The following is a 17,514-nucleotide window of genomic DNA, read 5'->3' on the forward strand; positions in this document are numbered from 1 at the left end:
TGTTTCCTGTTAGTTATCTGCGTGTTTCTTCATCTTCCAGACTGTACCCAATCTGCAGCTCTTCCTAGGACAAAACTGCCTTCTAAATCAATAAGAAAGGAAGCTCTAATAAAGAATGCTGAATCAGGCCCATCACCACCACGCTAATTATGCAGTGAGCACACTGTACTGTTTACAGTGGACCTTTCCGAGACCTAACCATAACATTAAAGTAACAGTCTATTCCAGGAGCAGGCAAGGATCCATAAAATTTTTATTTATCTTGAAAGGCAAATGCTTATTCATCGCATAATATAGAAAGACATGGTCACTCCTACTTTGCCCTCCCTGAACATCGTTAGTGAGATGGTCAATAATTCTTAACTGTGTCATTAAGTCAGGCAAAGGGTTGGTGCTGCAGAGAGATAGCAAGTACTTCACGTAGCCTGGATGGAGGCAAAATGTATGGAGGATGGAGTGTGGAGAGGTGTGAGCTGAGGAGAAGAGCTTGCGATTTATTACTGAAATTATCTAAATGGGAATAGAAAATCTGGGTCTCTCTATGTAATCCTTGGTGCTTGCAATGCCTCAGCGCCCCTGAAGTAGTTATCCGTATGCCCGCTTATTTATTTCAGTTGTGTGTGTGTGCCCGTTTGTGTGCGTGTTTACCTGAATGGAGTTTTCCTGGCAGCAGCGTGTGCATGTATTTGTGCGACTCAGAATTAATTGCATCTTGAGAATATCTGCATTAGCGGCGTCTGCAGTCCCCACTGCTCCAGTCCGGAGGCTGGGCTCCGTCACTTGGTGTTAGGACCACTCGGAAGACCTGTCTGTCGGACGCCTGACTGTGGTTCCCGGGGGGCCGGAGCTCCGGGAGCCTGTACCATCTCTCTGTGAAGGGGAGGAGAGAAGGAAAAGGGAAGGCGTCCGAGCGAGGGCGTTCTGTTTCCCGCCGCTGGGTGGGGGGCAGCCAGGGTGGGAGCAGGGTTCCACGCCCGCACTGCCAATTCCCAACTTCAGCACCGCCTCCCGCCCGGGGAGGGGTGCGCGCCCCCTACCTCGGCCCCCGCCCCAGCGGAGGGCGCCGGGCCGGTCGGTTCCTTTTCCATCACCGCGGGGAGGGCCGGGCCGGAGGGCTGGGACAGCCGGGGGGGGGGGGACGGTCGGGCGCGGGAGGAGGGCAGCCAGGGTGGGGACTGGAGAAGCGCAGAGGAGGGGGCGCCCCGCGCCTCGCCCGCCGCCGGGCTCCGCGGGCGCTGCTGCTGCGGGCGGCGGGTCTCCTGCGCTCCGCCGGCCGCGGCCGCCGCTCGAGCCGCCCCGCTGGGAGATGCTCCTGCCCCGCACCGCGCCGCGAGGGGGCCGTGCGTGCGCCGCGCCGCCGGCGGGCTGCGTGCCCTCCCGGCCGCGTCTTGTGTGAGCCGCCCGGCTGCCGGAAGCCCTCGGAGTCCCGCTGCCCGCCGGCCAGGGGCGCTCGCCCGCCCGCCCGCCCCCGGAGCAGCGCCGCGGTCCCCGGCGCGCAGCCCTTTCCCACAGCATCCTCCGCTCCTCGGATTCGCCTCCACAGCCTTTGCTCATTTTTTTTTCCTTTCTTTCTTTTTTTTTTTTCTTTTCCTTAGAGGGAGAGGGAGGGGTAGGTGTCCCCTCCTCGCCCCCTCCCCCCTTTTCCTTCTTGATCTGAATTTCTCCCCCCTGGCATTTCCCGGGCTCGCCTAGCAAGAGGCCAGCCCCGCGCGCAGCCAGGCAGCCAGGCAGCCAGGAGGACACTGCGACTCCCCTGCTGCTCCGAGCCGGGCAGAACTGGAGCCTGGAGGGGCTGAGGGGACCACAGGCGGCGGAGGGAGGAGCCGGGCGTTCTCGGAGGTCTGAGGACAGCCCGCCTCCCTGGGAGCACCCCCCGGAGAGGCGCACGGCCACCCTCCGCAGCGAGCTGTTGGAGTACCGCGAGCGGGAGGCGAAGGATGCCGGCGGCGCGGCGAGCCGGCTGCGGGGCAGCCCTGTGGCTCTGGCTCAGCAGCAGCGTCCTCTGCAGAGGCTGGACGGCCCCCTCCGCGTCCCGTAAGTAGCCCGCCCGCAGGCTCCCTGCGCCGGAGCGGGGTCCGCGCCGCAGGGAGGTGCCGCCCCGGGGTCCCCACTCCGAGCTGCGCTCGCCCTGCTCGCCCCCTGATTTGTGTGTGTCCCCGCTGTCATGCACCTGCAGCCACTGCAGCAGGCAAACTCCAAACCCCGCGCTCCTGGTTGGAGGGTGGAAGGGGGAGGAGAGGGCTTGCATGTTTGGAGGCTGCTGATGTTTTTGCAAAGTTGTTCCTGGTCGTGGAGATAGGGTGGCCCCCGCTTGGGTCGAGTGATGGGTGTCGATGACGGCTTCTTAGGAGTTATTCTTCCACTTCCGCGTGTGTCTGTAGAGGGAGTTCGTGGCATTTTTGCGTAGGTAGGTCAGTGACGGAAAAGTGAAGACTGTAGCAAAAATAAGTTTCTTGTTTTTAATTTGTGGTAGCAACTGAAATGAGCACGGGTTGGAAGAGGGGCATATTTTGAGCAGTTTGGGCACCTATGGACTCGTCTTTAACCCCCACCACCCACCTCCAACAAGTTAATGACTGTTTAGTACTTGCTTATTAAAATGGAGACAGTGAATCCAATATCGTAACTGAAAGCGCTTTGGTGCTTAGGCAGTTTGATGTAATGCAGCCTCGAACTTGCGACTGTCAGTGCAAAACCGTAATGTAATCACAGATTTCTTAGGATATCTCGGGAAAATGAGGCTGTTCCATTATGTGTCTCTCCGTGTGTTTCAGCCAGGTTTTGTTTGTTTGCTTTTGTTTCTTCGTTTTTAAGATTGCTCATGTTTTCATGAGGGTAGAAGGGCTAGAAAGACATGGAAGATTCCAGCCCATCTTCTGCATTGATTTTGGAAGCGCATATTGTGTGCGCATCCAGAGAGAAAAATGCATAGCTGCTCTTTGCTTCAGGAGTTGAACACTACAGAGAGTCCCTGTAGGAATCTTAGGATAATGTTCATAAGCACATACTTGTTTCTGAGAATGAATAAGTTGTTAAGGAATAATCATGGAGATTTTAGTTTAAAAATAAGTATTTTTCATTTAGGAGAAAAAAAAAAAAGTTTAGTGTTTTCCAGAATTCATCCTATGTGAAGTAGTTCCATCTCTGTTTATAAGACCCTGGGGTGTATGAAAGCACCCTTGTCTATATGTTAATATTAATGTTCTTAATCCAGTGTGTAAATAATAACGGTAAGTATTGAGAAAGGACTTTATAAGTTGTGCTAATAGAATCTACTACATAATAATGTCATAGGATGAACCAGTATTAATTTTTAGCTATTTTCCCAAATACAGTATTTGCTTCTCTTTTCTTGCACTTCAAGACAGGGAAGCCACTAAAGGCAATCTACATTTGTAATGAACCTGAAACACATTTTATAGTTTTTTTTTCCCCTCACAAAACAGATTAAACCACAAAAAAGTGTGATATATTATTATTTTATGTCAATTTTAGAGATGTGAGCAGAAATTGTCAAGATATGCTTGGTATTAATCTTTGCATAAGTGTGTTAACTACCTCCTGAGGAAACTATTTTAATGAAATTTTAGTTTCTATTTCAAGGTCTGGTGATGTAGAACTAACTGCCACTTTTCTGAGAAAGTAAACTCATTATAATTTTAGTTCATTACAGTCACTGATTGAAGGCTCTCATCTCCAAGGTTTTTCCTGGTTTCTATATTTCATCATTCTTTATACTTTAATTATAATGGATGAATCTGAAACATTTGTCTCGTGTCAAGAATGGCACACATGCAGCCATTGGGTTAATATATTTTAACAGCAGAAAAGTTGTTATTTCAGAAATATATTCTTAGTTTTTCCAACTTAGAAATTGGTGATAGGGAAGAGCAGAGACCATTCCTTTTAAAACAGTCAAGTTAATAGTTATGTTTGGTTATTAAGGTTTATTTATCTAGCTCTTATCCTTTATTGTTTAAAAGTTACAATGGCTTGATTACGATGACTTTTTATTTCATGTGAATTTAAATTGTGTGACCAAAACCCAGTTTCCCCGCATCGCAAAATAAAGTAAATAATAACAATGGTACAGACTTTACTGATTGGAATGAGCTTGCATGTATTCAGTGCTTTACATTTGTAATTTTAAACTTAATGAAAACTTTTATTTATGTTACATACAGCTCTGAAGATGAATGATAGTTATATTCTTAATACTAAAAACATTTAGAGGAGAAAAAGTGGTAACTACAAGAATCTAAAATAATGAGCAACTCAACCAGGAGAGGTCATCACAAGACAAAAAGTAGCATGAGACTCTAAAAGTAGCATTTTTATTTGGTACACATTTTAAAATAAATATGATGACTATGCTAAAACTTTCTGTCCCCAAATAACTTTTCAATATGATGGACATTTTTAGAAGATATAGTTAATATTTTTTCATTTCAATACCATTTTAAATATATATTTGCTTCTGACTTACTTATTCTCTGTTATTGAAATGTATGTAAAAATAGTTTTACTGTTAATACTATGTTTTTTTTTAGAACTAGCCTAAAATAATTCTTAAGAAGCTCATTTCTAAGATTAAGTAGAAATAGAATCTAATTTCCTGACAGTTAGTGAAAATGAGCTGCTGCTGAGCTGATGGAATCATATAACCTCCCTTCTTGTAACTGTATACGTGCAGGACACATGTAAACTTTAAGTAGAGTATTTTCTCTTAGGGAGTTGCATTTATTTAATGTATTTGAGAGACATGATAGTGCAGTTCTAAATGATGAGGAGTTTGGGCTAGCATTTTGATGAATTTAATATATTCTCAAAGTGTACTAAATTTTGGCTTAAATAGTGCTTTCTGATAAAGATCACTTTACATTTTTTATATAGCTTTTAGATTATAATTTCACTGACTATTATATTTGAGAAATGTGTTTTCAATTGATCAATTAGTTTCTAACAAATATGTTGTACACATACAAGCATATACAAACATATGTATGTAAATACTGTACACACATATTTGATAAAATCCTTTAATTGTGTGGTATATAATATATAGATACATAACATTATTTACTATAGGATTACATTATAAATTTATTGTATGTAAATTTGTATATATTTATATATTTTCTAAGATGTCTTTCAAGGAGTCTAACTTGCCTACAAGTGTATAGATAGGTCTTTTTACGAGCAATTATTTCAAGTAACACAACAATGTCAAAACAATAGTATATTGGTCTAATTTTCTCTACCCTAAAAATTGTATCTTTCAGATAATTGGATTAAGTATAAAATATATAATAAATATAAAAGCAAATACTATTGGTTTATATCAAGCTTGGATGTAGTAGTTTGTCTTAATAAGATGAATTCCAATAAAGAAGTGCACTACGCCAGCAAAATTCATTGGTTGGTGAGAAGTAGTACATTATTTACCTATACTAATGAGAAAATTATTATTTACTCATTAGAGAGAAATATGTTATCCTGATTTCATTATTCACACTGATATTCAGGAAACAGGAATCTTTGTCCAAGTTTTACTTTTAACATCAATGTATGCCAAAATCGGGTACAAAAAAAATTCCACAAATTTAATATAGGCTTTTATTAACCTTTTAATTATTATAAATGTACAGCATATCATTTTTAGATGGTAAGTGACATCAACGTTTGGTGCCCATCATATTTTTGAAATCATGTTATTAATTTATTTTTTTTTCTATTTTAATTGTCAGGGTGTTTGAAGTGTTATAACTTATCTGAGATGTTAAATCACTCATTTTAATTAGTAAATTCTTCCAGAGAAACACTTAAGTCTTTAAGAATGAACTAATAAGTCGTCTTGTCTGATGTATCCTTTTTATGATTGAACCATAAAAGGAATTTGATGTACGTACTTCCCCATTCTTTCTTCTCTCTTTTAAAGTAGATATCATATATATTTGCTGTAAATGCTGTACAGAGTAAGGAGAAAGTCTAGGCTCAGAATTTCCTAATCCAAATCTAGTGTGTGATTTTCTTAAAAATATTGAGCATATGGGGAACCAACTTCTTCGTATTGTCTGTATTGTGACTGATGTTATTGGAATGAAGAAAAAAATATGTAATTTCAAAAATGTCCCATATCTAATCGATTTGACAAGTGCTCAATTTTATCATTTGTTGCGACTTAACAAAGTTCAGCAGCCGAGTACATGATAACTTAAACATCAGCGCTACAATATTATGGAAATAAAGTGAATGCTACACTGATAGCTGTATAAGTATTGAGTGTTACCGGTGTTTCTAGAGAAATACATTTCTTTTTTCTTTTTTCATTTACATATTTGAAAATTGGTTGCTTTTAGAAGCATCAAGTATATTTCTAGAGTCACCTAATATTTGGCCTTTGTAATAAATTATGTGTTTAAGTTTGCCATTTTAATACATGTGAATAGTGATGAAATGATCTTTATTCAGCCTTTTACTTTTCAAGTGAGAAACTTAAAAAAAAAATAAAAACCATCAACAGAGATCAGTGCAACCCGTGGCTCTTTCCATCTCCTGGGGTCTGTAGAATCTGTATGGTATAGTTTTAACCAATGAAAGATATTGGGATGTGGAGGTCCTACCTCTTTCTTCATCCTGTTTTCTTTTATGAGGAGGAAACTCCATTTGCAACACTCTTAGCCTCTGTTTCCACAGTTCACTCCTTCCTTCCCAGGGTAGGTAGAGTGACTTACACATTAGGTTACTTTGGGATAAGGAGCTGGCATACTGAGCTCCACCTCTTCCTTCCAGGCTCCCTGCGGAAGGTACAGAATCTGCTGAAAACCATATAGAGTAAGCTATGCCTCTACAAGCATTTCTATGATCCAATGGGAGCCTTCTGGTTGGTCCTCGCTATGACTAGGAAGTCTGTTTAATTTCAGAATTAAGGTTAATGCCCTCAATTGTTGCCATATATTTAAACCATGTTCCTCTGTATCAGTAATTATTATGGAAGTGGTGATATTTAGTCTCCCTTTGTGACTTCTTTACTGATCTAGAATCAGGCCAAGAAGGGATGATAATTGTTTTTTCCTATGAAACCCAGACATATTAAAATTACCAACATAAGCTTATTTAGTACTGAACTAAATGGACATGGAGAGATTTTTGCGTGTTTAAAAAATGCCACAAAGTAAAACTTAATTTGAGTCGGAGACTTGGGCATATTCTAGTTATGACCTGTAAACCCTCCTATCCATTCATCCATCCGTTCTTCATTCGTATTTCTGCATGGTCATCCTGTCAGTGACATTTATTTTAGAGAAACACTTAGAATGTCATTTCTTTCTCTGTGGTCAATAAGGTTGCTATTGTAAATACATCTTGGTTATGGACTGTAGTGACTGCATGTTTAATTCCATCTTATCCATTTAGGAATCAGATGATTTGCCACACCTTGAGCTGATACCATGTTTCCCCGAAAATAAGGCCTAACCAGAAAATAAGCCCTAGCATGACTTTTCAGGATGACATCCCCTGAACATAAGCCCTAATGCATCTTTTGCGTAACATAATGTGTCTTATATTAGTGGGTCTTAATATAAGACCCGGTCTTATTTTCGGGGAAACATGGTAGTTACTTCATGTTCTTGTTCCTTCTGCACAATCATGAAGATGTAGGTATTTTGAGTCCATTATTCTGAAAAAAAAAGTTATTTGCACTTTGAAAACAACTTTGATAGTTTCCTCAATAGTAAATTTTGAAAAAAGAGCTCGTTAAACTCTTATTTAGTTCGTTTTGGGGGTAGACTATTCATAATAACAGCTTGAAGTAACTATTTCTTTTTATAGCACTCCAGACTTTAAAACCTCCCCTGATAGTAGGAAATCTGGAAATAAAGATGTATTAGTTGACTGAGTTTGCTTGCCGCAGATATATTATTGGTATACTGGAAAAGTGGTAAAGAAACCCAGAAGAGCTCCCGGGGCCTATATTCTACATTTTCCTTATGATTTAAGTTCGTTTGAAACACCCTCACACACATGCATAGTGATATATTCTAGAACGTTTTCATGTTTAGGGAGGAGGTAATATTAGTTCCTGAGAGTACATTTATCAGGAAAAAAAAATATCCTCAGACATAGGTAAGGTTGTTTCCTTTCCTAATACATCACGCCTGCTTTGTTTGCACTGGGATGGTGTTTTAGCAGTCTGGGGATGTGACCGGCCGTGGAGTGTGACCTTCCCACTGTCAGGTTCACGGACTCTGGGATGTGCGGTACACCTACAGCTCATCAAGTTATGTAAAGTTTAATCAAAGTCAGCAAGGTTTTGCTCACTTCTGCGCATTAGGTGTCATGTTGAAAAAAGTATGTAAAAAGAAAAATTTTGCAGTGACTCCTAGTTTTCTACTAGTATTGTGATGTCATCCATGTCATTTGATTATAGTATTATTTCAAAGGAAAACATGGGAACGAGTACATGCATACCCTCTGAATTAATAAAATGGCTTATCATGTGATGAAATACCATGATTTGCCTAAGGAAAAGAATACATTTACTTCTAAGACTATTCTCTTAAAATAAAAGGCTCGTCACTTGTAAATCATATAGACTCAAGTGGTTATTTTGAACTAACATAAAACATGTCCATTAAATCGTATCATTCTATAACTCATTTTGCTAGGCAGTCACCTCTTAATGGGAATTAAATAATCAAGCAAACTTGTAAGTAAATATTTACCTTCACATATTTAATATGTGTTTTTCAGATATTGGGCAAATATATATGGACAGAAGAACTGCATGAAAAAAAAATTCACCCTAAACTATGTTACGTGGCAAAATTATAGCATATTTTAGGGGTATCATTTGCTTAAAATTTACTAATTACACATTAACAATGGCCTATGTTGTGTTAAATTACTTAATTGCAAATAAAGTTTAACTCAAAATTGATACATTTATGTAGCATATTTGAAACATTTTGGTTCATCCAAACATACTATGTCTGGAAAATCAGATGAGTATTAATTTTTAGATGGTTATATGAACATGCTACTAGTTAATGTATTTAATGTCAACCAGTCTGAAAACGCGATCAAGTTTGTTTGTTTGTTTGTTTTTCTCCCATAGCCACAAACACGTACGTTTGATGCCTCTGTCAAGGCAATTGTTGATAATCTATCATGGCATTTTTTTCTAAACGCATCTGAATATGGCCACAGAATCAAAAACTTTGTGATGCAATACACCAGACAACCATGTATAATCTCATCAAATTTGACCTATCAAATAAAACTTTATTTCTACTCACATCATACATAATACCATCACCAGAATATTTTCAGCAAACTCTGGTTCGTGTTAAAATACACCCACTGTTGTTTAAATCACTTGATTAATATTAGATGTTCTCATGTGAAAAGAGTATGTGTGCATTTTCTTTAATAAATGTTTCCGGAGTTCCACACATTTGCAATGACTTACATTTTCAGCAGCAACCAATGAATGCCCCTTTCCAGAACTCTACCCAGCAATAGACATTACTGTGCTTTCAAAAGTTTTGGCCAATTGATAGGGATGGCCAGTAATTGTAAGGACTCTTTTAATCCTTACAATAATGCTCCCATTTGCAGATGGGAAAACTCAGCAGACAGAGAAGTTCAGTATTAGGTTGGTGCAAAAGTATTCATGGTTTAAAAGGTTAAAAATAATGGCAAAAACACACAATTACTTTTGCACCAACCTAATAGCTTTCACCCAGACTACCAGTATAATCTATCTTTACTGCTTGTGTTCTTAACCATGACACCCCTGGCTGAGTGTGAAATAGTATGTCATTGAATTTCCAGTTCTCTAATACCGAATTTCAGCTTGCAGCTAGGCAACATTTTGAGAATTAATTAATTGTAGTGTAGAGTTATAGGGAAGAAAATCTGTTATAATGTTTCTTTTCTTGTTTCTTTATTCCTTAATCAAGTTGTTCTATATTCTGATGACTTAAAAATTAGGTTTGTAAACAGGAAAAATATACATTTGACATAAACACAGAACTACAGCTTATTTCAATGATGGTAACACTAAATAATAATACATACAATGTCATTTGTGTTCTTCCTCTTCATAATAAAGTGATTTTGCAGTGTAATTCTATCTTTTGGGTACTGTTAGGCATACATTTAACAGTCATATGGTGAGAACATTTATTTAAAACTATGTGAAATATTTAATGCAAAAATATTAAAACACTTTGTCAGATACAACCAAACATTGTTGTAAACTGGCTCTCCGGAAATTTTTCAGTATGTATCCAAAACTGTAATATTATTGCCATCCCTAAGGTTAAAAGATGATGCTGTGTGATCTGTTACCATTGTTTTAAGTATCAATTTCATATAATGTCTAAACCATCAAGCTTTTCTTGGGAGTCTTGTTGAAGGAAAAACTTCTTTTCCTTTCATGATCGTTGTAAAATGTTTGCCTCAAAAATATCTGTCAGTTCTAATACTTAAATATTTCCTGTATCTATTCCCTGCTCCCTATTCCCATCACCACAGCTCTAGTTCAGGTTTTCAGCGTTTCCCTCCAGGCATTAATTTAGTAGCCTGCTAGACTGCCTTCCTGTTTCTCATCATTCTCCTCTAGTTTATCATCAATATCTATGCCAGAAATACTTTTCTAAAACACAGATCTTGTCATCGTACTCCACTTCTCTGGCTCTTGCCTCTCCCTTTGGTGTGATCTCCGCCCCCCTGTTCCGCCCCAACATTTGCACCCCATGTAACCTAACCATACTGAAATCCTTGCAGTTTCTCCAATACAACATGCTGTTTTCAATTGCCTTTCTTTTAATGCCTCCTTCCCTCTGTTCTTGCCTTCTGGAATGCATTTTCCTATTTTATGTATATTGATGTAAGGAAAACTCGTTTATGGTCCAAGCCTCAGAATTTTGAGGCAGATTCGAGGTACCCTCACCTCCCTGTGGTGAGTTGGTATAATCCCAGGCAAAATGCTAAGAAGATCATAAGCAATTCCTTTGCTATTTTGGATTTACAAGGAATAGAGTAATAACAAATAATAACCAGGCACCTTCAATTATCTGATGTTGGAATGATAAATTGTTGACAATAGAGGGAAGGTGAGTAATATATTTTTAACGGATAAAAGACAGATACTTTTTTGTCATAGTTTATACATGAATATTAACCTATCATTTCAAGGTAAATAATGAAACCATGCTGTTAAAGTTCTACAACTCCTCCAAACCTTTTTCTGTGTGACTCATTTTCTGTACTTCCCTTAAGCCATATGGTTGGTCAGAGTTCTTAAAAGCCAAGCATGGCTGCCCTTTTCAAAACATGTTGTTTCAAAGAAGCACCTATATTCTGCATGCAGACTAAAGACAAATGTCAACAAAGTAACTATAGTGCCCAGCAGGTACTTTAACCAGAGTGCTTAAAGTGTCAAAAAAAAAAAAAAGTCTTGTAAATGATAGAGGTCGGTGTAGAGAAAATTGATCTATCTGTCTATCTACCTATCTATCTATCTATCTATCAATCATCTATTTGATATATTATAATCTAGCATATTAGTTGATATTGTCAGAGTTGGTATGGCATGTCAGTGAATTCCTTTTAGATTTTTAACACAACAAAATAGCCTTCGATAAATAAAAAAAATAGTCACCTATATTCTATTTGCTTATATTTTAAATTAACTCTCTTTCTCTCTGCATTTGAAACTTTGTACATTCTCTGTCTCAGCCTTAAAATATCCTCCACACTGTAAGCTCCTTACTTTTTCAAAGCCTGCCAATAAAGCAAAGCCTGTTTCAAATTTTATATCCTGGCTCTTCCAACTGATAACACAAGTTATTCCCTTTTCTCTTAGCTCACAGTTTGCACAGGCAGAGCCTATATTTTGTTCTTAGATTATAGATATAAAGGTGTGGTGTGGTCGTATCAAAAGAACTAGACTTCAGTAAGCATCTTTTATCAGTAGGCACTGTACTTACGCATTGAATTTATTATATAAAATTAGTCAATTACCTCTCTACCGAAATAGTGAAAGCATAAAGATGCTCAAAAACTTTAAAGCTCACCAGTTTTATTTTCATGTAGTTCTTACTTTTATCAAGTTCTCCCTTATGATAACACAAAATCTACATCCTAGTAAATTCTGGCCATTAGTTCTAGTTGGGCTTTTGAGGTAATAAAACTTGATATTTTCCCAATATTACCCACCATAAAATATTGGAAGACTGATATCATAAAGTCTGATTAAATATAATTTTATTATTTAATCACTATTTTTATAGATAGCTAATTAATATCTCAAAGATCAATAAATGCATTAAGAGAAAAGACTGTGATTTATGTTTAGTTACAGCTTTCAGATTACCTATAGCATTTCTACTACATAAGTAGTGTTAAGTAAATACAGTTGAATTGAAATGGGTGACTCCTATATATAAGTTGTGCATATAGCTAGGTTATAGCAACGAATACAGATTTCTTAATTGTATTTTTATAGCTAAAAGCATTGTATTTAGAACTGATATAATTTTAATATGTTAGGTACAACATGCTAGCTATACATACTAGCTCTCATGTTATAAAAAAATACTGCCTTAAACTGATATGTCTGTATGAATCTGGGAACAAAAATGAACAAAATACATATTTCAAAGGAGTCTCATTCAAAAGTAACAAGGCTACTAACCTGTTGCTTAATGTGAAAGGCAACATATTGAATTACTTTGCCCAAAGTATATTAGGAAAATATCACTGCAATATGACTAGTCTTCATATCAAGAAAACACAATTTAATGTTGCGGCTATTTTAGACAATGATCTCAGGCATTTTCATTTTACAAAAATTATGTAAACAACAATAATATAGGTTATGGAACTTAAATTGTGTTGTTACTGCACATGTTTAGACTATAGGTGGTAAAATTACAATACCGTATGCATGTTCAAAAAAAGATTTAAGAATCTTGTAATTAAAAAATTATATTGTTTGTTCTATTAAATTGGCATCGATAGGGCTTTTTGTAAAAGGCTTTCAGGTCTGTTATTAGTTGATTTATATGTCTATAGTTACAGTATTTAGAGCATCTCATACTGTGCTTGCTTCTACATATTAAACTTTCAAATACCAAATGAACAAATGGAAAGACAAACTATGCTAGTGATGGAAGTGCTGGCTTCTGGGAATTGTGCTGTGACATTGGCCTGAGAAATAGGCAAAGAGGGACAACTCAGAAACCTGCATTCCAGATCAGCATGATTTGGAGCAATTAGTGACCTAGGCCAGGAGCTAAAATAATTGGTCATTATTTTATTTATTATGCTCTTGATAAGCTTCCACATATGGTAACACGTTCAGTTTATAAAATATTAGTAGAAAAAAAGATTTCCATTGAATACCATGCTTCTATAAGTTACACATCTTACTATCGTTTTTTTGATTCTTGTTTCAATATTATTTTGACTGTCCTTGTGGTAATATTTGACCTTAGAAGAGTTACCTTAAATCTCCCTTTTGTAATGATTAAGGAAATCCTCAAAATTATGACATTTTAACTGGAATTTAAGGATAAGGAGGAAGTAGCCAAGAAAAGAGGAAAGAACAATATTCTGAGCAGACGACGACATTGGCCAAGTTCAGACCTCACTCTGATGAGGTATTTACCATAGTAGCTTTGGAATCAGTCTTTTGTAAAACATGTAATACAAAGAAAGTTTCCAAAGAGTGAGTGACACAACTTAAGAGTTTATCAGCAAATAGAAGATAAATCTTCACTGGTTAGAAATATAGAGAGCTATTCCTTTAATCAGAGAATAATATGTTTTGTCAGTTTTGTTAAAAATAAGCATTAAGAAAACCTTACGCTCTATGGATGAACTTAACTACCCGCCAAGTCAGATATCTAGAATGAAAAGCATATAAATTGCTGCAGGATACACAGCACAGATTTGGGTGTAGGGTGAGGATAACTTTTCCCTAAAAACTGCCATTTTAAAGTATATTCCGTCTTAAAAATATTTTGGAAAATTGTGTGTTTCTGTTTTGCTTTTTTTTTTGGTAGGTGTCTTTATTGATTACATGAACTAAAAGTAGTTGTAATCTACTTTAGTTCAGCCTCAAATGGCAAGTTTGGTGAATGAGACTTAACTGAAGCGAACAAAAATTAGAATTTTATGTGTGAGTGTTTTATGTCGTGTGTGCCTATGTGTTTATTTACCATCCATGAGTTTTAGATACTAGGTGTCTTCTTTATGGCAGAGTTCACAGCTCTCTTTATGGTCTGTGTGAGGGTTTCTCTATTGTCAAAGCTAATCTTCCTCAATGTGTGGAATAAATAATTCTATATGATGAATGAGTATCCCATTCTAGAAACTCCTAAAATAAAGAGGACTGTAACCTAATATTCTACAGTCATTGCTGAAAATTTGTTTTATACTGATTACCGGCTGAAATGTATTGACATTGATTTGGTAAAAATCATTAATCTTTTTTCTAAAAAAATCTACATATTCTTTGGAAAAGTATCTTGTTAGTGCTTATTAGGACAGACTTTCACGTCAGAGAGACTGGGTTTGGTTGTTGGATCTGTGAGTCAGCAACCTTGGACAAATTATCTAAAGTTTCGAGCCCCAGTATTCTAATATTTAAAATGATGAAATAACAATATCTACTTCAAAGACTGTAAGGATGAAATACACAATGTGCAGTGAGTGGCACATGATGGTAGATTAATCTTAGGGTTTTTTTTGTTATTTTTGAATGCATTAAATATTTATTATGTAATTTCTAGACTAGAGTCTACAACTATGGCAGAATCATTTGCAATTGCCTCGGACATTTATTTTATAATTTATTTGGGAAGCTAAGACTTATATTTGGAACAATTAGCAAATATAAGACCAGTGTATTATCTAATTTCCACATAATGCCACATGTAAATGGTCAAAAAGTGAGAATAATATAGTTCAAATATATGAAGAAAGAATTGAAAGAAGTAATGCATATAAAATCTATATTAATTGAATTTATTATTTGTAATATTATATGAACACTATATGTGATATTGCTGTACTTTACACGAGATGTTAGTACTTCAGAGTCATTTATTTGAAAAGGCTACTCATGTTAAAAATATCGTAGAAATGATTAAAACAGTGTAATCTATTTAGTAGAGCCTATTTTTCAATGTACTAGGTATTCAGTTACCTTACAAATGTTGCGGGAAAACCACAACATTTGCAAATAGAGAGCTTGTGGGCATGAGGAACATATCCAAAAGCATAAACATTTTTACTCTAACTTGTCAGCCATATGTGCAGATGGCATAAAGCTTATTTTCTGAAATGTGATAGAAAGTATAAAAAGAAATTTGACAATCTTTTTTTCATTTTGAATTTGACTATCTGAATAAATAGAACGCTGGGAAGTCAAACAGTAGATATTATTTTAAATCCCTGAAAATCCATGCCCAGGAATTTTGGAAGTTCAGCTGAAATAGTTTATAGACATCTATTCATTACTAATGAAAACATTTGAAATCATATTAAAAAATAGATCACGGTGGTAAACTCTGGAGATTATAGAATGTCTCGAGACAAGCTCTCTGTCCTGAAGGATTTTATAATCTCTAGGAAGATGGAAACATTTATAATTAAAATTCTAAAATAAGCTCCTACCTATAATAAAAGCCACGTGATTTCCTTGCAATGGTCCAGGCAAAATTAACAATTATATTTTGCTACATAGATAATGAAGGTATGAATATGAAATGATAGGATCATAAAAGTGATGGAGAAAGGTGGTCACTAGAAAACTGCATTTGGAGACATATTAAGGTCCTATCAGTGCTTCATAGTGAATTCTTGTCGTTCTATTTCTTGGGGATCAGCAGAGCCCTTGAGCCAATCTGCCTGACTTAAACAGGCAAAGTATATGTATTAGATATTTATTTTCACAATTTCCAAATCCTTCCCACAGAGACTTACAGACTTAGGATATAGTTAACCAACTTGGAAAACATTTGTTTCCTTCTGCTCCTCAATTTTTGAATACTGTTTTTAGTATCCAGGCCTTAAACTTTCATATACAGAAAAAAGAATGATGGAGAGAGAGTGAAGATCAACATTTTGTTTCTACCACTGGGAAATTTACTCCTGAGTACCTCTGGCAGTTTACCTTGACCTAGTTTCCTAATTACTCCTTGTTTTCTCCTCTTCTTCTGCCTACTCCCATCAAAAGGGAAGATAGAAAGGTAGAAGGAACCCTGGTTACACCAGTGAGGGAAAAAACAAACAAACACTAGTTCTCATCTCTACAAACAATAAAAATTAGCGATAAGATAAAATATCCAGGACTGGTTTATAGCAAATAATTTGTTATTCTTTAGCACCATACCCTAGAATATTAGGCATATGCAAGTTAAATGCTGCTTTCTATTTGAAAATTAGATGTATTATTTAACACATTAATACAAACACATTTTAATACAAAAGGACTTAAGGACAATTGAACAATAGTAATACTATTTTTCAACAAAGTCTAATTTTTAATTGTTGACGGAGGGCCGGAAATGTTAATTGAACTTATAAGTGTTTTAATATATAGTTATATGTATGTCATTTCCAGAAATTGGTCTAAATTTTTATAATTATATTGTAGTCAATGTGTATTGCCTAAATAATTTTACTATCAAAAAGGAATGTTTGTTTCATTATGTAAAAAATTGTTTTGTTCCTGGACAGTATTATGTACATGGGAGATGATTCCAGACTCAATCAGAACTGTCAGTACTAATATTTGCAATAATAATTGCTATAATAATTCAATGATATTTAGCTTAGGGAATTTTGCTAAGCAGATAAATAACTTATCACTTAATGTGTGTGTGTGTGTGTGTGTGTGTGTGTGTGTGATTGAAACAGCAGACATTTATAGAAGGCAGTTTCCTAAATAACGTATATTTCAAAGTTTATTTTTACAGCTAATTTAAAAGGAAGTAAATAGTGAATATAATTATACTGTCACATAACAAAATCATTGATATTATAACCTAATAGTTACAGGATGTTTGTCATTATTTTTAATGAGATTAATGGTAATATGCCTCCTATTCGTAAGTATTTACCTTTGGTATGACCATGTGTTGTGCATCCAAAATTTTCTCATCTTAGTAAGATTTAAATTAGTTGGATTGCTACATACTTTGGAGTGGATAGTGGCTGAGTTTTATTTAAAATGTGTGCATTTATAAAATGCTAACAAGTCCAAGGATTATTAGAGAATGTCCTATATTCTCATTACAATGGATTCCATGTCAATTGTTTGTTTTTAAGGAACATACCGGTAATGTTATAATAAGGTTATTTCAGAATTTGAATAATACACCCCTTCAAATAGAGATCAATATAGGCTTGCTGCACATTTTTTATACTTTCAATGTCTTTCCAGCTTAACTTTGCAGCCCCGACCCTATATCAAGGCTTAGCCTTCTTCAAGTT

At 36.6% G+C, this 17,514-nt stretch overlaps 1 protein-coding gene across 1 annotated transcript in view; it reads left to right on the forward strand.

Annotated features, from left to right (window-relative positions):
- Positions 1–1,778: 1,778 nt before the first annotated feature.
- The window catches only part of CNTNAP2 (contactin associated protein 2), a 1,518,236-nt gene continuing 1,502,500 nt past the window's right edge, over positions 1,779–17,514 (forward strand). Inside the window, exon 1 of the mRNA XM_081038748.1 lies at positions 1,779–2,034. Coding sequence (XP_080894874.1) covers positions 1,938–2,034 — 97 coding nt within the window. The 5' untranslated portion in view covers positions 1,779–1,937. The remainder of the gene's footprint in view (positions 2,035–17,514) is intronic.

The sequence above is a fragment of the Rhinolophus hipposideros genome (assembly GCF_964194185.1).
Source record: "Rhinolophus hipposideros genome assembly, chromosome: 25".
Lineage (NCBI taxonomy): Eukaryota > Metazoa > Chordata > Mammalia > Chiroptera > Rhinolophidae > Rhinolophus > Rhinolophus hipposideros.